Source organism: Trachinotus anak, unplaced genomic scaffold, assembly GCF_046630095.1.
Source record: "Trachinotus anak isolate AG129_WGS33_773 ecotype Australia unplaced genomic scaffold, CSIRO_AGI_Tana_v1 ptg000032l, whole genome shotgun sequence".
Taxonomy (NCBI): Eukaryota; Metazoa; Chordata; class Actinopteri; order Carangiformes; family Carangidae; genus Trachinotus; species Trachinotus anak.
The window spans coordinates 21681707-21700770 of NW_027273883.1; the positions used below are offsets into that span (position 1 = coordinate 21681707).

Sequence of the window (19064 nt, forward strand, 5' to 3'; positions counted from 1 at the left end):
CCACTAGTGGAAAATGTATAGCTATATGTGAGCTTTAATGACCTTCGGTTGTTGGTTGTTTTCTGCATTTTTTTTAACCTAAAATAACCAAGATACATTTTGCTCTTCATAGCTGAAACTAATTTTGTTATGTGCTAGTGACCCACCCGCTGTTTATATTTATGTTTGGGAAAACGTTTAACGCAGTAGCTTTGCTATCATGAAACCTGCTATTATAGAAAAAAACAAAACATCAGCAGCTTTTTAATATCAGCACAGCTGGTCTGTGTGTGTATAATAATGAGTTTTATATTTTACCAACATTTGTGCACAGTGAGTCCACCAAAGCTCCTGAAGGCACTAGCCATGGTTGACATTGAATGATGACATTGCATGATAGTGTTATATTACACATTGTGCATAAGCGACCTCTTCTCTGTAAAGCAGTTACAGTACGTTAGCTATAGCCCCGCTGGACCCTTATCAGAGCTGGATCTACCATCTACTCCATGATTATATCAGAGCTGGCATAAAGCTTGTAGCATGCACGATGATCAATCTCGTGTCCAAAAGCCTCATATTATTCTGCTGCAGCTGCAGTAATAATGAGATTAAGATGTCTTCTAAGCATATCATTGTTGAACAAATGCGCAGTCAGTTAAACTCAACTACTCCTCCGTCAGGTATCAGTTACTCACTCTGCTGCTGATATCATCACTGAGGCAGAAAAGAAACGGGTGAGACAGTGATTAGAGAAATGCTCCATTTTCCCATTTGATTGCATTTCCAAGGAAAGAGAAGAAGTGTAGAGAAGCCAATGGGAAATAATGTGGAAAGAGCCTGAAAAGCAGTTTTTCTTTACCATTTTGAAGATCCTAGTCAGGGTGCCTTTGCCATCCCCTGCACTGGCCTTCTTGGCTTTAGCAGACTGTGACTTCTGATCGCCCTGGCAGAGGAAGAAAAAGAGTGAGTGTGTTGAGATGAGTCTTGGAGATGTTTGGCAGAGGACTAAGATGTGGCAGAGAGCCCTGCATTGATTTTCAGTTCAGTCTAGGGGTAAAAAAAAAAATCAGAGAGTATGGAGGGAGGACAATATCATACTTAAGACCTCCTTCTCCAGGTTGTGCTCAGGGGTGATGGAGCATTGTGCTCTACAAAAACCTAAAATATCGGAGAAAACCAGGTATTGATTCTGGTGCAACCTAATTCCGCCCTACTTTCACAGTGTAATTGTGTTGCATATGTGGCCAGGTTTTCATCTAAAACATTTGAGTGAATTATGTATGAGCTAGAAAGGCTACAAAGCAGGACAGTTTGCTATGAAAAGGAAAGATTTTCTGTTTGCATATTTTAGATAAAAAGAAGAAGAGTTTTCATTGCACAATAATAGACTTTCTAAAAAAAAAAACTGGAGGTCTCTCCAGTGGCCATGTGACATGTGTCATCTGGTACATGCAAGTTACCAAAGTATGACCATGTGCTGACACTTGCAAATGCAAAACCCAATGCTAATCAGTTCTTGAAGAGTCTGGTTTCTGTTGTGTCTTTATGACATCCAGGAAGCTCATTTATTCACAGCAGAGGCAATGGAGCAAATGTATTTTATTTTGGCAACACTTAAAAAAATTGTTGCTGTGGAACAAACAGAGGGCTGTTTGATCACACATGCATGAAGATGAACTATAGGAATTGATTTTAAGGTTCAACCTCTTAGAAAAGCACTTGGAGACTGTATGAAAATAATTGGAGAGGTGAGGGAGGCTGAAGGTTATCTTTCACTTTGTGAATAAACTTCTATCAACAGCTTCATTAATATTGTCTCTGAACCCTCTCCTTTCATGTGAAAACGATGTGTCTGTGTTGTTCTTGTATAGATGTCTACAGTGAAACACACGAAAACAGCTAAATCACTTCTTCTTCATCCTCTTTTCACTCAAAAACTGGTAAGGAATGGACAGCCAGCCAGTCGACCAGCTCAGTATTTCACAGTCAGGACGTCGTCTGACCAAATCAGCATTAACTCATGTTGAGGAAAACAGATTTGCGATGCTTGTGCTGGCATTTAAAATGAACAGAGAAAGTTAGAGGTGACTGAAGGCTGTTTTCCTAACTTTTTGTTTTGGACATGCTCTGTTTAACCTGCACACACTGAAATGCGAAACTGGTGATTTCATATTTGCACTGTCTTGGCGCCATTTTGGAAAAGCTCCATTTTAGAAAAATGCCCTTTTGTTTCGTTGCCATACATTTATCAATTTAACTGTGATTAAAAGTATATTTTTTATCATGTACCGCAATTTAAACCTTAATGTTATAATGCAACTTCTATCCTGGTCCACCAGTGCACACATTAATAAAATCCTGACACCTGCCCTCCACTTTATGAACCATGGCATGAGTGAAAGTTGTCTTTTCACATAACTATTAACTACACTGCAAAGGATGGGTGAACTAGAAGTGAACTTCAGGATGACAAAAAGAAAAAAGAAAAAAAAAAACCTCTTTTCCTCTCCAAAAAAAATGTCAGATAGCCGTTCCTCCAGCTAAAAGGAAAATTACAATCCCCCTCCGCTCCCACTGCTGATAATTTTCATACAGTCCCTTAGCAGAGTCTCCTTTGTCCACATCATATTAACTTTTTACCTCCAAGCACACGTGCACTGCTTCATGATTCAGAATAAGCAGACACACACTCTCACACACATGCACTCACGAGGACCTTAAATTAACGTCGCCAAATGAAGCAGAAGGCAGCCTCACTCCAGTCAGCCACAGAGGAATTTTAAAATGAAACGAGGATAATGAAGAGCGGAATAATGCCTGTGTTATCATGAATATACAATATGTGCCCACGATGTGGATAAGTCAGGCTGTGAAGATACGAAATGGGGATGACCTATTTGAAAATGGTCTTAAGTCGGGAGGAAATGGGGGCGTTATCACTGATGTATGGACAGATGACAACGGCTAAAGTGGATGATGGAGACAAAATGGAAATAGAGCCACAGGCGTCACATTCAAAGGCAGTTTGAGAGGATGACCTCACTTGCGCCAGCTTCAGTTTAATTAGGCATGATACCTCTGTGTTTTTGCAGTTTCAAATCACCTACCAGGCCTATCTTGGCTGCTAGTCCTCTCCACTGGATGTGTAGAGAAGCAAGAGATAAGGACAGGGAGGTAAAAGAGAGAGGGGACAAATAGAAATGTGTGTCTTACTCATCGCAAAGGCAGGATGGGAAGGAGAGGAGGCAGGTAGGAGGGTCCGTCCAGGGGTGGGGGAGAAGTCACAGGGTCACAGGGTCACAGGGGGGCAGGAACAGATGAGGAACAGAGGCAAGGGGGGCAGATATGTGGGGGGAGGGAGAGAGGAGCGAGGCCGATGCTCACATTGAAAAGAGCATAAATTTAGTGACATTCAGCAGCAACAAAGCCATAAACCTAAACTGTAGATAACATAAAATGTACGAAATACACAATTCAGTGTAACCTTTAAATGAAGAGCTGGGCATCATGGGAAATACAACATATAAAATTAACTTTCTTATATAGTATTAGTTGAGAAGAAGATTTCCATGTTTGTAGGGTGAAGCTTTAGCTAGCTTAGCGTAAACACTAAAAATAATCATTGGTAGCCTGGTGCTATCCAGTGGTGACTAAATTCACCTGTCAGCACCTCTGCAGGCCACTAATTACCATGTTATATCTTGGTTGTTTGAATCATGCAAAACCATGTGTAGCTGTGATTTTTGGTGGGTTATGTGCTGTTTGTTGGCCATGTGCAGTGACTTCCTGTAGCCTGCAGAACTTTAACTTGTAATTTTATGCTTCAGTTTGGATTAAACAGACAACATATAGCATACAATAATAGTTGGTGGTTTTTATAACCGTTACACAGAAGCACTTTCTTCCTGTTCCCAGTATAGTAGACCAACATTTTTGAAGTATTTTCGGTTTTGTACCTGAACAAGATCTGATTGATCTAAACACTGCTATAGTCAATAAGACTTTGTGGGTGCACAGCTTCTTTGCTATGCGGGATGTAATAAAACCATTACGTAAAACTTACAAATAAGATCGGTCCTTCACCTTCAGTATAAGATAATACAGTGTTCACTTCCTCTGACTCTGGATATCACAGGAATGTTTTAATTTAATTTGAATTTAAATTTAAATTCTGTTTTTGGAAGAGCAGCAAATAATTGAATATAATGTATTTACCATAAAAATATACAAATCATTAATAAATTATAGTCTTAATATTGCATGCTGGAGCTTCACTGGTCTAAGTAAAGACCCCAACTGTCTGCCCTGACATTTTTTTTTTCTTAACAGTAGGAGAGAAAAAAAATGAATTCATGTATTCATTTATGTGTTTATATGTGAGTTTAAATTTCAACTTATGCAAAGGTAGCAATGTAAAGCAGACTCACCCTGGACTTAGGAGGGGCAGGAGACACCTGAAGAAGAGTTAATGACAGAGAGTAAAAGAGGTTTGATAGAGTTAGTGAGAAATCGGGAGAGGAAAAAGGTATCAGAGCAGCAAAGAGACGAACACGGAGGAACTCTGGAAGGAAAGAGCACTGCTAATGCACTTAGAGATGTCTGACCTTTGATACTGTGAGTGCTTAAGAGATATAGTTCATTCTGAGCATTACTCACGATCGTGCGGAAAAAATGGACCACAGCGTTCTCTGCTCCACGCTTGCGTGGGGAAGTCGCAGAGGCTTTCTGAGTGGCTGGAGAGAGAGCACCTCGGAAAGATCCCTGGAAAGGAAATGAAAGGAGGGGAAAGGAACAACGGACATACATGTTTAATGTACACGCTACAAAAGATACTTGGGCTTAAACTCTTGAGGGAGAGACACTTGCTCAAATAGCTTTTCATTGATAATCTTTTTTTTTTTCATTGAAAATATTACATGAAAGATTAATAGTTGATCTGATAAAGCAGGGCATAATCCTGTTACTACTACAGTCGGGAAATTAAAGTTTAAACACCTTGGGATTAAATAAATTTGAAAACTTTAAATAACACTTGAAATAATTGGTTTGGTATAATTTGTCCGGTTGCTTGTCTTACTTATCTGTTGAACAATGAAAATAAACACTAAGATTACAAAATGATTAACTTTCTAACTTTCTAATTCCCTTGTTGCCATAGCACCAAAGGCTGATGGGAAACAGCGGCAGCTCAAAACTGTTGCATAAGAGAGGTCACTTACCTGAAACATTAACAATAATTCATTTTTGAATTGAATTTGGAACATCTGTACATTAAGTTAACATATAAATAGGACTGTTGGGCTCCTATTTATTTGGGCTTTTGATTACATCACATACATACATACATTTGTGGAGGTGGGCACGAAGCATGAGTGTTAGTTTGCTACCTGTAGTTTGTAATAATGAAGGAAAGCAATAAGAATCTAAAGTCATGCTTAGAGACTTGGTAAGTTTGAGTGCTTTTCCACCGAAGCGTGGCAATTTCCACCATCTTTTTACTTCACTGTTTTAAGGTGGAAACTTCTTTACCCCTAAAAACTCCTGCCATAGGCAGAAGTGGCTGCTGAGATTCAACGGCTCTGAATATGAATACGTTTTCATGTTTAGTGCTGCTGACTTTACTTAGTGAAAAATCGCCTGTTCACTTCCACCCACTCACAGATATTCGTTCAGTCAGCAGCCTGGTCTCATACAACCCCCACCTCATTAACCCTCATCCCAAACTGTCAAAAACCTTTGGCCAGAAGTCATTAAAAAGAAATTAAAGTGGAACAAATGAGCAGTTAAAATTGTCAGTATTTTCTTGTCACAGTTTTATCTTAACAAAGAAGACTAATTATCATCCAAGTACAAATCAATGCAGCCAAGTGCTTCAAAGTCAGACTTCACAAAGGCGATGCCAAGATGAGCACTTTATAAGGTCGATATCCTCTGTCTTTGAGGTCTGAATAAAAAAATAAAATCCTCTATTAACTATTAGAAACAGCACAGACACATTAAAGGTGAAAAGTATGATTCCTCTAATTCCAAACAACCTGCAGCCCACGGGAGAAAAAACTCATTTCCACCCACTTTTCAGTTAATGTTACCTCATTCATCCCTTCCTCTGACCCCATTAATGCAACAGGGAAATACATGTGTGTCTCTATTAGTGTGTGTGTGTGTGTGTGTGTGTGTGTGTTGGGGGTGGGATGGAGGTGGAGGGCGTGTTGCTGATGATTCACATCCATTATCTCACATCAAAGAACCTTAAGGTAACCAAAAGGGAGGAAACTTTCACCGCCACCACCATTTACACGACATGATAGCTGTGCGGAGCTACATAATGTGCCACCTTCACCGTCTTTTTAGGGCTTTGTGAAAATGGGCCGACGAACAATTAGATCGATACAGAGAAGGAAAACACAAAGAAGAGAAAGGTTTCCACCTAGAGCACGATCCACCTAAATGGACATCTGGATTATACCTTATACAAAGAAGGAAAAAACATGTAATAGCCACCAAATTTACATGTATTAAAATGACTATTTCAAATGTTTGAATGGGACTAGATCTCTGCTTTCTCTTGCTGATGTCAGAATGTGTGCTCCAGCTCTATAGCTTCAACAGTGACCCCCTTAATGAGGTCCTCTTGCGTAAGTGCGTGTGTCTGTGTGTGTTACATGTGCTGCATGTCTGTTCCTGACATGATGGAGGCAGAGATGGAAGGGAGGGCAGAAAATAGAGCAACCTTGGTGGCCGCTGCTGCACCTTTGTTTGGCTGGAAAGTAGAAGAGAAAAGGTAAGAGATGGGAGAGGAAACACAAGATCAAATAATGCCGAATGAATCCCGCCTGGTGCAGCCTCAATTTCAGCCAGTTTGTCCCTTTGATGTGAATGAGTTTCTGTGTTTCTGCTCTGTATTTGTTCTCTTCTCTTCTCCTGCATTAAAACACTTTATTTTTTCCAAAAAGAAAAAAAAACAAAAAAAAAAAACAAAAACCCAACAAAGTTCTGTAGCTGCTCTCATGAGGATGGATTATTTCACTCTGCTGAAGCAGATGCATCCAAATGTCAAATGAATACACATTTTGGGAGGGTGAAAAAAAAAAAAAAAAAGAGATGAGGTTTCCATTAGCTGCTGGCGTACTCTTAATGATGATGGAGACTTTCAAATCTTTCAGCAGTGACACTGGGGCTTTCTGCCAACTCTGAGCTGTTATCGAAATGTTGCTAAAAGAAAAGCCATTCAGGGTAGGGGATATTTTAGCACCTCCGTTCAGCTTTTTCAAACTTCTTCCCAAACTTTCGCCTCAGCGGTGTCTTTGAAAAAAGGGAGGCCGCAATCGTTGATCCCCGTTTGATGTCTGAGGAGAAGCGATTCAGCAGCGCTCATGTGAGAGAGGAAAGGAGGCGCAGAGACATGAAAGAGCTCATTTTCATCCGCCTGTAACACACACAAGCAGACGGGATTTGTGTGCACCGTGTATAGATCAGCATGTCCGGTATCGAAACCCTTTTCCTATGGATTTTCTCACATTGATTGTCAGTAATAGCGGCTGTTTTTCTTGTCTAACTAACCAGTTCTTAGTCTATTCTTTTTATCCATATCACAAGGAATATGAATTGCAGAAGACAGAAACAGGGAATTACTTCTTGGCTTTTAAAAAAGTGGGTATAGGTTGAAGTTGGCTTATTATAGGATGCAGACCAGACAACAAGACATAATGATATAAAAAGTGATAGAAAGTGATAAAAAAAAGAATCTTAACATGAAAAATTATGTTCAAGATAAACAGCTTCAATATTTATTATAATAATTAAAAAAAAAAAAAAAAAAAAAAAAGAGAAGGCAGGACACAGATCAAGATACATGGCGTTTTTGCCCAGTGGCTTATCACATATGCAGGTTAAGGATCACAGCTGCCTCCTTTGAGGGTAGAGGTCACTGCCCGGCCAGGAGTCGTCTACATTATGAATGATGCTTAATAATTAATCCCCAACAGGGGAGAAGATTTTGAGATTCATGGCTGAGGATCGTGTAATCTTTATCATTAGTGAAAACCTTCATGTATCAAAAAAAAAAAAAAAAAACTTCAGACCTGCATTTAACATTTAACAAGAGTGGAGCTGAGCTATGTGATTTCTGGAAAACGAGCTGCTGCAGCGGTGAACAGGAGGAAGCAGCAGTCTTTCACATATTCATTCATCCATTTACTCACAATTAGCCTCTCTGCCCCCCAGTGGTTGTTAGGAAGCAGAGTTACAGATGACAGCTTCGCTGCATCGCACTCTGTAGGGCGCTTCACATCTATCAACATGTGCACCCTTGCTGAGCCAGAAGAGAGAAAGCGAAAGGGATCATAATTGCATTCAACTCTGAGGAATAGCTCTGTTTTTTTTTTTTTTTTTTTTTAGTTTTTATTTGGTGGTTGTACCCGTTCAGATTTATGAACAGAAGGAGTGAGGGGCCAATCGATCTGGCTGACAAACATAGCAGTTTGTCTGACAGAGGAGAAACACAAACACAGCAGCCGCAGCTCGCTGTTCCCCCTCAGAAGGCAATCAGGTCTTGTGTCTCGCAAGATCAAATAACAAGTAAAAAGAGGCTAATTAAGCCGTTATCTGTGTGTCATTGAGCACTCACGAGGAAAAAATAGACACATTTTCTTAGGGACTGTACAAAAATTACTGGGGGAGTTTAGAAAAGGAGGATTGGAAAGGATGTTTTTTTTTTTTTTCCTGAAGGGAGGGTAGCCTATTGATATGAGTAAGTTAGGGAGCACAGTATCTTACATTTTATGAGCACTTTTAGTTCATAGCAGCAAAATCACAACACAAACCAACAGTGTTATATTACTGCGAGATGTTGTTGGGAGGTTGCATTTCTTTTTCTTTTTTTCTCTAATTAAGACAAATAATGTTCAGTCACCCTCCGCACCCCAGTAATTTACATACAGTCCCTTAAGTAGCACATAATCCAATCCTACAAATGAAATGCTTAAGTAATATTTACATTTTTAATTTCTGGAACTCGGAGGCTACAAACATGGAGGCTGCACCGTCCTCTTTCGTGTGTGACTGATAAAGCAGCGCTGCTGTCAATTCTGCAGTATCAATCACTTGCAGCTTGTATTTAAATGACATTAAAATGCATTTTGGTCCAAACTCCTAGACGGTGCTTGTTTTCATTGCATCGTAATCTCCTGTGCCAGGGTGCCTGGGTGTACTTGTTTCTTGGTCTAACCAACATGTGAATATAATCTCACATTTTTGCATCTAAAACAGAAATTTAAATGAGCCTCAGCGAACTGAATTTCTGAGCTGAACTCACAGGGGACGTGATCCTTATGAACACGTTGCTGCTCACGTTCTTTCGATGTGTTTTAAATGACTCAAATGCGGCAACTTTTCTCTCCAATCCGAGTCTAAATGAGTTTAAATTCACAGGTTTCTCCAGGTGAGGCTGTGCTGATTGCAGAATTTGAAGAAAAAAAAAAAAAGATGTTTTATTCTCTCTTCTTTGTCTTTAAGCTCGCACAAACAAATGAAGCCAGTCATCCATTACTCAGTACTATCAGAATGGAGATAAACTTTCCATTAACCTTCTCTGATAACTCCTTTTGTTTTGCAGCTTACGGATTTATGTGACTGACTGACTGACTGACTGTGAAATATATTTATTTGTCTTAACGTCTACAACCTTAAAGGCTGAGACTGCACACAAAGCCCAGGCACGCTGGATAAATGCTGAAAGTAAACTGTTCTACATCTGTTTTTTTTTTTTGTTTTTTTTATTTGTGGCTTGGGGCCAAAACAAAAATTGCAACACCACTTAAAAACTGGAGTAATAACAAATCTGAGCAGGTGTTAGCAGAGCAGTTAAAACAGTTTCTCACACTTTTACAACAGAGGAACAACGAAAAGAGAGACATCAAGCCAAACACCAATTAAAACAAAACAAAGAGAGAGCTGAGGGTGTTGTTAAAGAGTTTTAATCAAGCAATAATCCAAAAAGCGTAGAACAGGATCAGGTTAGGAACAGGTCACCGGTCACAAAAGTTCACAACAGATACAAACGGTTACAAGTATCCACTGCAAAGTTGAAGGCGTTACAAGACAGGGATCGGCGCTGATCCACTGCTGCTTCAAACAAACTCTCCGGCTGGGTCAAAGACATGTGAACCTGAGGTGGGCTAACTGATGGGGAGGGGGAGCTCTGCTGACACCACCCTCTCCATCCAAGACACTGGGGTTAGAGTACAGTATCACACAAGTTTTGGTTTTGACTGTGAGCTGTTCTGTGAAAGCCTGACACATACACGGTCATCACTCCAGTTATCATTATCTGCCTGCTGCTGTCTGCCACTCAGCAAATTAATATGCTAATTATGACTGAAATACAGTGGGAACCGCTCATGGTGATCAAAAATCTTGGGACAGAATCAGCCCTTTACGAGCGCTGTTTATCGTAACAAAGTCGTCTGATTACAATGTTCGTTTTGGGTCTTTTCATACATGACAACATATGAAAACTATATTTTTAGCTGAGCTGTCACATGCTGAGGCTCTCGTCTGACTTTACAACCGGTAACGACTGTCCCTGCCTGCTCCCCCACCAGAAGTTCACTATGTGTGTGTGTGTTTGCTATTTGCACTCGTTTGCCATGTGGCATCTTCATCACTGGGGCTCAGTGACTTATTTTTCCCTCCCGTTCCCGCTCTGCTTGCGTTTTGGGAGTTTTACAGTGTGTAATTATTGTCGCTGCTCTCTCACAGCAGCAGGTGTGTTACGTGAGTGGAGCGTGATGCTTTCACACTGACCATTCAGACTGGGCTTGGAGCAGGAGAGAGCCACTGCACAGTTTATGTTAGTTTATGTTTAAATCAGTAGCAAAGCCATTTCATTACTTAAAGTCATGTAATAAACATAAGAAATGTCAATTATATAGTAATCTGCATGAGAAATAAAGAACAATAATACTCATCTGCTTATAGTGATCAATCACTGTAAGTGGTTTCCACTGTATTATGGCTTTAAAAATATTCTCTATTCTTTGCCTAATGCTCATGCAAACTTAATTTCCCCTCTAATTAGCACTTGTAATTTGAAGTGATCAAATGCATATTTCCTGCAGTTGTTTAATGTCCTGAGACTCAAGTTTTTTGGTGTAATTTCTCTTTACCTCTCGTGTCTTAATGTTTTCACGAAGCACAGACTCGGGCTTGGATCGAAAATTAATGTAAATAAATCACATAAAAATCATAAAAAGCACAAGGAATCAGATGGTAAATGGCTCCACACCTATCCATAATCGAATATTAAAACAACCTAGCTTTACTGAAATAAGCATGCATATCATAGTCTATAAGAGAAAACACTGACATAATCTTTCCCACTAATACTGGAGCCTAAGTCAACATATGCATGGATGTCTGTGGAGAATCTGTGTGCACAGACAGGCAGGGCAGATCAGAAATTAAGCTAAAAAATATCTGTCTTCATGATGAATTCTTTCTGGGAAAATAAGTGTTTGCGGCAGAAAGTTAGTGCAGGCTGTTTTTTCTTTTCTTTTTTTTTTTGCTGGAGGCAACAGAGGTGGGGCGGACCTGTCTGTCATTTAGTTGAGATGAGACCACTCGTCATTTGAAGGCAAACCCTTGGTGAATACATATATAAATATATTTGTACAACTTTGTTTTTAGTAAATGTCATCAATATGGAGAGCAATGTACAATTTTTATGGCAAAAGACAATGAGTAAATCAAACAAATACTGTAGCAAATTGGTTACTAAACCTAATGTTAAATGAAAGCTTCACAACTTGTTCTGTTGACATTTTCCCTGAACATTTCAAAAGTAACATTTCACAAAAGAAAAAAAATATATATGGTCAGCATGACAGGCTAAAGCAAAGATTTATGGCATACATTATATATAAAATATTTTTTTTAATCCTGAATCTGCACACTGTTTCGGAGTTGGCATAAGGCATGGGGGGAAATGCATATGTTCATGCTGTTCAGTGATTTCTTTGCAAATACTGTGCCAAAGCCCTCTGGTTAGTGCTCTGCAGGGTTAGAAGAGGTGGGGAAAAAAAGCTTATAATCAGAGAGGATAGTACTGTCCTCAGGATTTAGCTCGCTGTTCTATAGCTTTCATTATGCTTTACAGCAGCTGTCAAAATGAGCAGATGTGACTCGTGAAGGGACACACAGAGCAACATCGCCATGTCTTCTCTTTGAAAGCACTACGAGAGGCGTTGGCATCTGGCCTCAGCTTGTTGCAGTAGTGCTGTCAGGATAACGCTGCATGTGAACTCTACATTTACACCACATTTCAACACCACCTGCAGACGGCATCACTGAGTGAACGGCCCAGAGGCTGACAAGATGAGGAACCAGCAGAGCTGCAGTCTGGTTCTTAATAGTCATGGCAACAGTGCCAAGCAGTCCATCGTGACTAGAAGTGGATCCCAGTCTGTCTGAAGTGGTGTGGTGGACAAACTGGTGCCAGGAGTACAAACAGAGCTCTCTCTACTGCAGTGAAGTAATAAGCCAGCATAAAAACTAGTCTGTAACACACTTGTCCGTAAGATAAGAAAAGCCTTTTCTTACTTTATCAGCCTCTTGTATATATTCCCAAACAGGGGATGACAATATGCTCCCACACTTATACACATCAATATATGTTCATATACATTTTCTATCTCTTTGATCATTTATAGCATAATCATAAACTTTGAAAGTGACGTAGCAGACTGCTGCACCGTGCAGACTGTAGTGAAGTTCTTCCCTGTTGCTGACTTATCATCAATGTTTAAAAATTAACCCAGAGACAAAGAAATCAAAGAGACTAAGTTTCCGAGAAGCAGCGTTAACTCTCTGTAGAGAAACCAATGCCTTAAAAAATCCAGAAAATGTACCAGTATTATATCTTAACGATACAGGAATCAATTCCCAATCTCTCACATCAACATCATCATCATTATTATCATTTAGGGAAGTACCTGAACTGAAACACAGCTGTTCTTAACTCCAGTTTGTCAAACGTTCAATAAGCAAACTGTATAATGGCAGCAACAAGTGAACAATTCCACCATTTCACATCTATGACAGATATATTCAATTCAACAGAAGAGAAAAATGCTACTAATGTCAGTACCATTCAGACAAAAGAAAAACAGAAACAATATAGACAGTTTATCCATAAATGATTCGAAATCACAGCCTCCTCTTTGTATTAAAAAAATCAAAATTAAACAAACTGCACCCGAAGTCATTATCCTGTGTGGATCCATAAGCTATTAGCTAGTTACTGTGAATCACAGGACAATGTCAGTCACCATAAAACAACGATAAAACCAACACTTTTCAATATGACAAACATGAGGCAACAAATTCTTCTCTAAAGAATCAGAAGTAAAAAGTGGTTCTGGGAGTAAATCAGCAGAATGAACTGAGATACATGAGAAAGGTCGAGTTTTAATTCATCTCGACTCTCCCTGCCTCCTCACCTTGCTCTTCCTCTTCTTGTCACCTCCAAAGAACTTTCCGATCTGATCCAGGAGGCCGGGGTTCTTCTTCCTGCGGCCCAACCCGAAGGCGGTCTGTGCAGAGCTTGCAGATGCCATGGTGGTAGCAGTAGTTGGTGGTATAGTTGTATTTGTCAAATGTGGGGTTCTTGTCTCTCTCTTAAATGAGAGAATGACGGATAGAGGAGGGAAAAGAGAAAAGAGAGGAGAGGGAGGGAAAAAAGCTAGCCTACTCTAGGTCCTGTTCGGGGCAATCCGACCCGCACTCTGAAGCCGCTCCGCTGTGCTCCTGGATGGTCTGCAGCTCGTCCGATTTGGAGGGTCGGTCTTTGAAGGTGTTGTCCTCTCGGCCCGGGGCATCTCGGGAGAAGAGGCGGGCCAGGTGGGGGCGTGGTGTGGCGGCGTCAGGGTCAGCTGTGCTGGCGGGGGTCCAGGGCTGGTGGGGGCCCTCAGCGCCTGTGGAGTCAGTCACCGCCGGCTTCTCCGAGACGCAGCCATTGTTCTGGTTTGCATCTGCCTCACCCAGGCCTGTGCAGAAAAAACAAGGGTCATCTATGGGCTTGGGCCTGCATGGCACACAACAAACCACAGCAGCACAATGGACTCTTTTGACGTGGCCGTGCTCTTCCTGCTGCAGCAGAAACCAGCAGAGCTAACATTTCACATTTGAACTCGAATGAACCTCACCTGCTGAACTGGAAAACGAGGCAACTTGAGATGGGAGACATGAGCAACTGAAAAATATTTAGTAAATTCCTCACTATAGTTTTGTCTGAAATCATTGTTTTGTCTCTGTTTTCTGTTTTTTTTTTTTTTTTTTAAATACTTAGTGTATTATAGTGAGTTCATACATCTTTATAGGAGAAAATCACATGGAAATACACATAAATCTGCCTGGCATCTTAAGGATGAACCACCTTTGTATCACAGTCTACCCTGCACAAAGCTTAGACCCCATCGCCCTACAATGTCATGGTTCATTTTTCAATTTGATCATGTGATAACAATGTGTGTCCCAGTGCATTAGTTCCAGTGAGATGGAAATACAGCTGGTCCTGTAAAGTCCACTTTGACAGCTATCCATTAAGCTAGCCAGCTCCCACAGCAAAGGACATCCAGTGCATTCCTGCCTCCAAAACAATATACACACTGTACTGGCAGAAATGGTGTAGCACTACACCAGAGAATCAGCATGCTAATATTGGCTGAACAGTGGGCCGTTGTCAGAGCCGCATAGTTATTACAGAGAAACAAAAGGCCCAGTGTCACTAAAATAACTCCTATAAGTATGGATTTTCAACCCAATGCACGGTGACACTTATCTGATTTGGGACCCGAGAGCTACGAGGCCACTGTCTCTGGGTGCAGAGCAAGTGCTGGTTCTGTGGTGTAGGTTATGTAGAGGTTTAGTCATGATTTACTGCAATTTTAGATGGAATTACTCCCGAAACAATGCGTTTGTAGCAGCAACATCACCATAATAATCTCTCATTACTTGGTCCACTGATTTCTTCAGCTTGTTTTCCTCCTGGCGGATTTGCAAGACATGTATCAAATGTGAATGTTGGCGAAGACTCGGTTTGTAGAGAATGAGACCAACTTTGAGGAGGGCAGCCCCAAGGAGCCGCTATCTCTCACACACGCATCACTGCTCCAAATATATGCTTTTGTCAAAACACTTATGGAAAAGGTTCAACTTAGTTGTTCCTTTTGTATCTTAGGCGTTTACCCAGAAGCGAGGCTGAGAGATGATAATGTGTACCTGTCGCCCACCAGATGGATGTCTGCAGGATTTTTTTCTAAGTCTTTAAGTTTTCAGACGAGAAAGAGAGAGTTTCTAGATGCACAATCAAAACTGTCTTTGTGGGGCATTTCAGCAAAAAAGGGATGTACGCATTGCTTTTGATTGTGATGTGCCACTGGTTGCTTCACTTGTTTAGCTCTGCAACACAGGCCTAATCGATCAAGACACCAAAAATGATTCGTAAAAAAAATTATGACGCCTGTCTTTTCCAACACCTCGTCTAATAAGACGTGATGGTAAAATGGCTTCAATGAAAATCATCTAGTAATACCTCCATCTACAGAGGTCATTTCTTTGGCATAATCCCATGACCCAGATGGCTGCGGCAGCCTCGCCACATGCACTGCAATCCTGTAAAGTACTTAGTCAATCTTGTCTATTTCATTCTTGTCAAGGTGAAAAAGCTTCTGAAAAAATAGTCAGCTTTTAGAGGCCATTCTGGGACATTTAAATTCCCCACTGTAAACTGATTAAATTCACTCTTGGTTAACAGCTGCTTTTAAAGCAGATGAACTATCACATTCAAAGACTTTCTATCAAGATTTTGCTTCTGAAAAATCAAGTAACAAAATGTGTAAAAAAAATGTGTAAAAATAAGATATCTGGTCAGGTTTTGATCAAAGAGAAAGAAGCTAATATTAAAGCCACTATGTGTAAAGTTTTTGGATGATGAATGAAACTATCCAACCAATCTGCACAGTCGATGTGTTGCTTTTAGCCCACTTGTCTCACTGACCTTAAGTCAGATCCATGGGGGAAAGGGAAGTGGACACAATGGCTTTAAATAAAAGTTTTGATATCGCCTCCGAACTACATCATCAATCAAACAAGTTAGTTTAAAGATATTCAGCATGACATCGGACCTCTGTGCATGATGGGTAATTACACCTGCAGTGAAAGGTCTGCATGTCTGTAATGTCTGTAATAACAGTGACTGGCTCTATGCTCCCAACTGGATCTCTCAATAATAATTTTTCCTTTGATCAGTTGTGCACATTGTCAGCAGCATTTTGTTTTCTTCATTGGCTTAAAAACTTTTATTTTACTGTGGTTAAAAGAAAGTAAAAAAGAAAGCTCTCTAAAAATAAACGTCTTGCTGTTGTGTTTCTCCCAGTTTCTCCCAGGAGTTTGTTAGCAGACAGAATCACCTGCCAGTCACTGCAGAAGAAGCTGGCTCGTGATCTAGGCACCCAACAGCAAGGCCCATTAAAGTCTCTGCATGCTCATTGGGCTTTGAGTGTTTCTGAGACTGCTGATATCCTGGGATTTTCATGCACGCCAGCCCGTAGGGATTTTTACTCAGACTGGTGCCAAAAAAACAAACAATCTAACAAAAAAAAACATCCAATGAGCAGCAGTTCTGTGGAAAGAAACACCTTGCTATAAGAGAGGTCAGAGAAGTGTGGCCAGCTGGTTGGAGCAGACAGAAAGGCCGCCTTAAGCTCAGATAACCGCTCTTTACAACTCAGAATGCACAACACATTGAACCTCAGCCGTTCCACTTTCTGTCAGTCATGACAGTGGAAGCAGGCTGAACTAAACTGGACAGTCGAAGATTGGAAAACTGTAGCCTGGTGTGATGAATGTGGATTCTGCTGAAGCATACAGATGGTAGGGTCGAAATTTGGCATCAGCAGCATGAATCCGTGGACTCAACCTGCCTAATGTTAACAGTCCAGGCTGGTGGTGGTGGCGTTATGGTGTGGGGAATGTTTTCTTGGCACTCTGGGCCCCTTAACACCTACCAGTCACTGTTTGAATACTACAGTCTACAGAGGATTGTTGCTGACCATGTTCATCCCTTCATGGCCACAGTTTATGTTTTCTAATGGCTACTTCCTGCATGATAATGCTCTTTGTCACAAATCAGAAGTCGCCTCCATTTGATTTGATAAAAACACCTTTGATTTGGTTGAACGAGAGATTCACGGCATGAATGTGCAGCTGACAAATCTGCACAGTCATGCTGTGCATCTCTTGTGGAATCCAAGCTATGAAAACCTGAGGCTGTTTTGAGAGCAAAGGAAGAGACTACCCAGTTTGTTGTTCCTGATAAATTGCTCAGTGATGTGCAAAAGGAGCTTTATTCTCACCCACAGCGGCACCGTTTCATAAAATCATGGCAATGTATTAAAACTAATTCATATCTGCTTCCGGTAAAGAAAATGAAACATGACTCATCAGTCTTTGTTAGCAAGAGTAAATATTAGAGCTGTCACAATATAAGATTTTACACAATTACACGGCCAAAAGAATTAATGGTAACAATATTGTCTCAATATCTACAGAAGTTCCATCTTAAAGTTTGTTTATTATGTGCTTTGCCTCTTTTTTGGCAAATGGACAAATTGGACTGAAATACGAGTGTAGGGAGGTGAAGAAAGATGAACTGATAAACAAAAGATCCAGGGTCTAAAATCTGCCATCACAATATTATCATATGTGTATTATTAACACAATATCAATATTTCAGTTTTTAAGTATCAAGACCAACAGTATTTTTGTTGGTCTTGATACGACTTGGTAATGACCCTTTCATTGCTGCTTGTGATTGTGATCAGCTGATTTCAGTTTTTATTGTCTACTCTGTGTATGATGTTTGGTCTGAAAACCGAACCTCCATTATGAAATTATATTGCTATTAAATTGAATAAAGCAGCATGGTGTCTGTGGAAAAAAAAAATCACAGTTTGGAGCCCAGTGTGTCTGTGACAGATTATTAAGTTGCTTTAGATAAGGGTTTTAGTTACATAAGCAAACTGTGATAGAAAACAAGTGCACTACAGCTATTCTATTAAGTAAGCTTCCAGTTCACAGCTGCACATATCTATATCAATTTATCACGTGCATGTTTTTATGGGGAGAGGCAGTAAATTGGGTCAGTATACTACTGCAGGACTGGTAGCAACAACTGTAATTAATGTAATCTGACAAGCCCAGCATGCTAGATAATGAAGCTGCGTTGTTGTTAATTGGAGTTCTTTCTGCCTTATGTATGCCTACATGCCCTTACAGACCCAAATTTCTCCTGATACATTCACAGAGAATTCATATGCATTTCTTCGTGTCTGCACTTAGTTCAGCTCTTACAGTACAAGCTTTGAGATGAACCAACAAAACTGAGACTCACGGTAAATCCTCTGAGTTTCAGTGGCTGGGTCACTGACAGCAGCCTGTGCTCCTCAGCGTGCTGAGGGCCGATGTCTAAATTACAGTCAGTCAGAGACTGACATGTTTCCTTCATGACTCAGTCTTCCCTTTAGTTTAGTAACCACTGCCATGAGTCACACAATCAGCCAGTATCTAGAAGAGCTTAATAAAACCCTAAGCACATCAAACCAAATTTTCATTCATTGCTTTTGTCCCTGTTGCTCAGCCTGACAACTTTGACTAATCTTGTTGTAAAATGTTTTCGGTGTCACTGAAGTCAGTTCTTAGTTTCTCAGACTTAACTGTCAAATTCAATTTCTCATGGTTGAACATCAGTGTGTTTCCCAGGAAATACTGGAATTAGAGGGAAGATAGGATTTTCATGTCGTACTTAGATTCTTTCACTGTTCGTTAAGTTGCTGCTTAACAGAAAAGAGGGAGGTGGGAGGGAAGAAAAGTCAAATATGCTGTTTCTTTTTCCTGTGTATACTCCTTCACTACATTGGAAAGAAGTCTTCTTCCTCCAGCTGCATGGCCATCACTGTTTGAATGCTGGTTATGCAAAACAACTTGTATACAACACTAAGGGCCAATTATCCAGCAGGCTGACGCAT

At 40.4% G+C, this 19064-nt stretch overlaps 1 protein-coding gene across 1 annotated transcript in view; it reads right to left on the reverse strand.

Moving 5' to 3' along the window:
- LOC139613403 (myelin basic protein-like) overlaps positions 1–19064 on the reverse strand; it is a 65428-nt gene that overhangs the window by 4616 nt on the left and 41748 nt on the right. Inside the window, 6 exon segments of the mRNA XM_071470020.1 lie at positions 842–925; positions 3090–3119; positions 4410–4436; positions 4639–4743; positions 13479–13730; positions 13732–14024. Of these exon segments, the coding sequence (XP_071326121.1) occupies positions 842–925; positions 3090–3119; positions 4410–4436; positions 4639–4743; positions 13479–13730; positions 13732–14024 (791 nt within the window).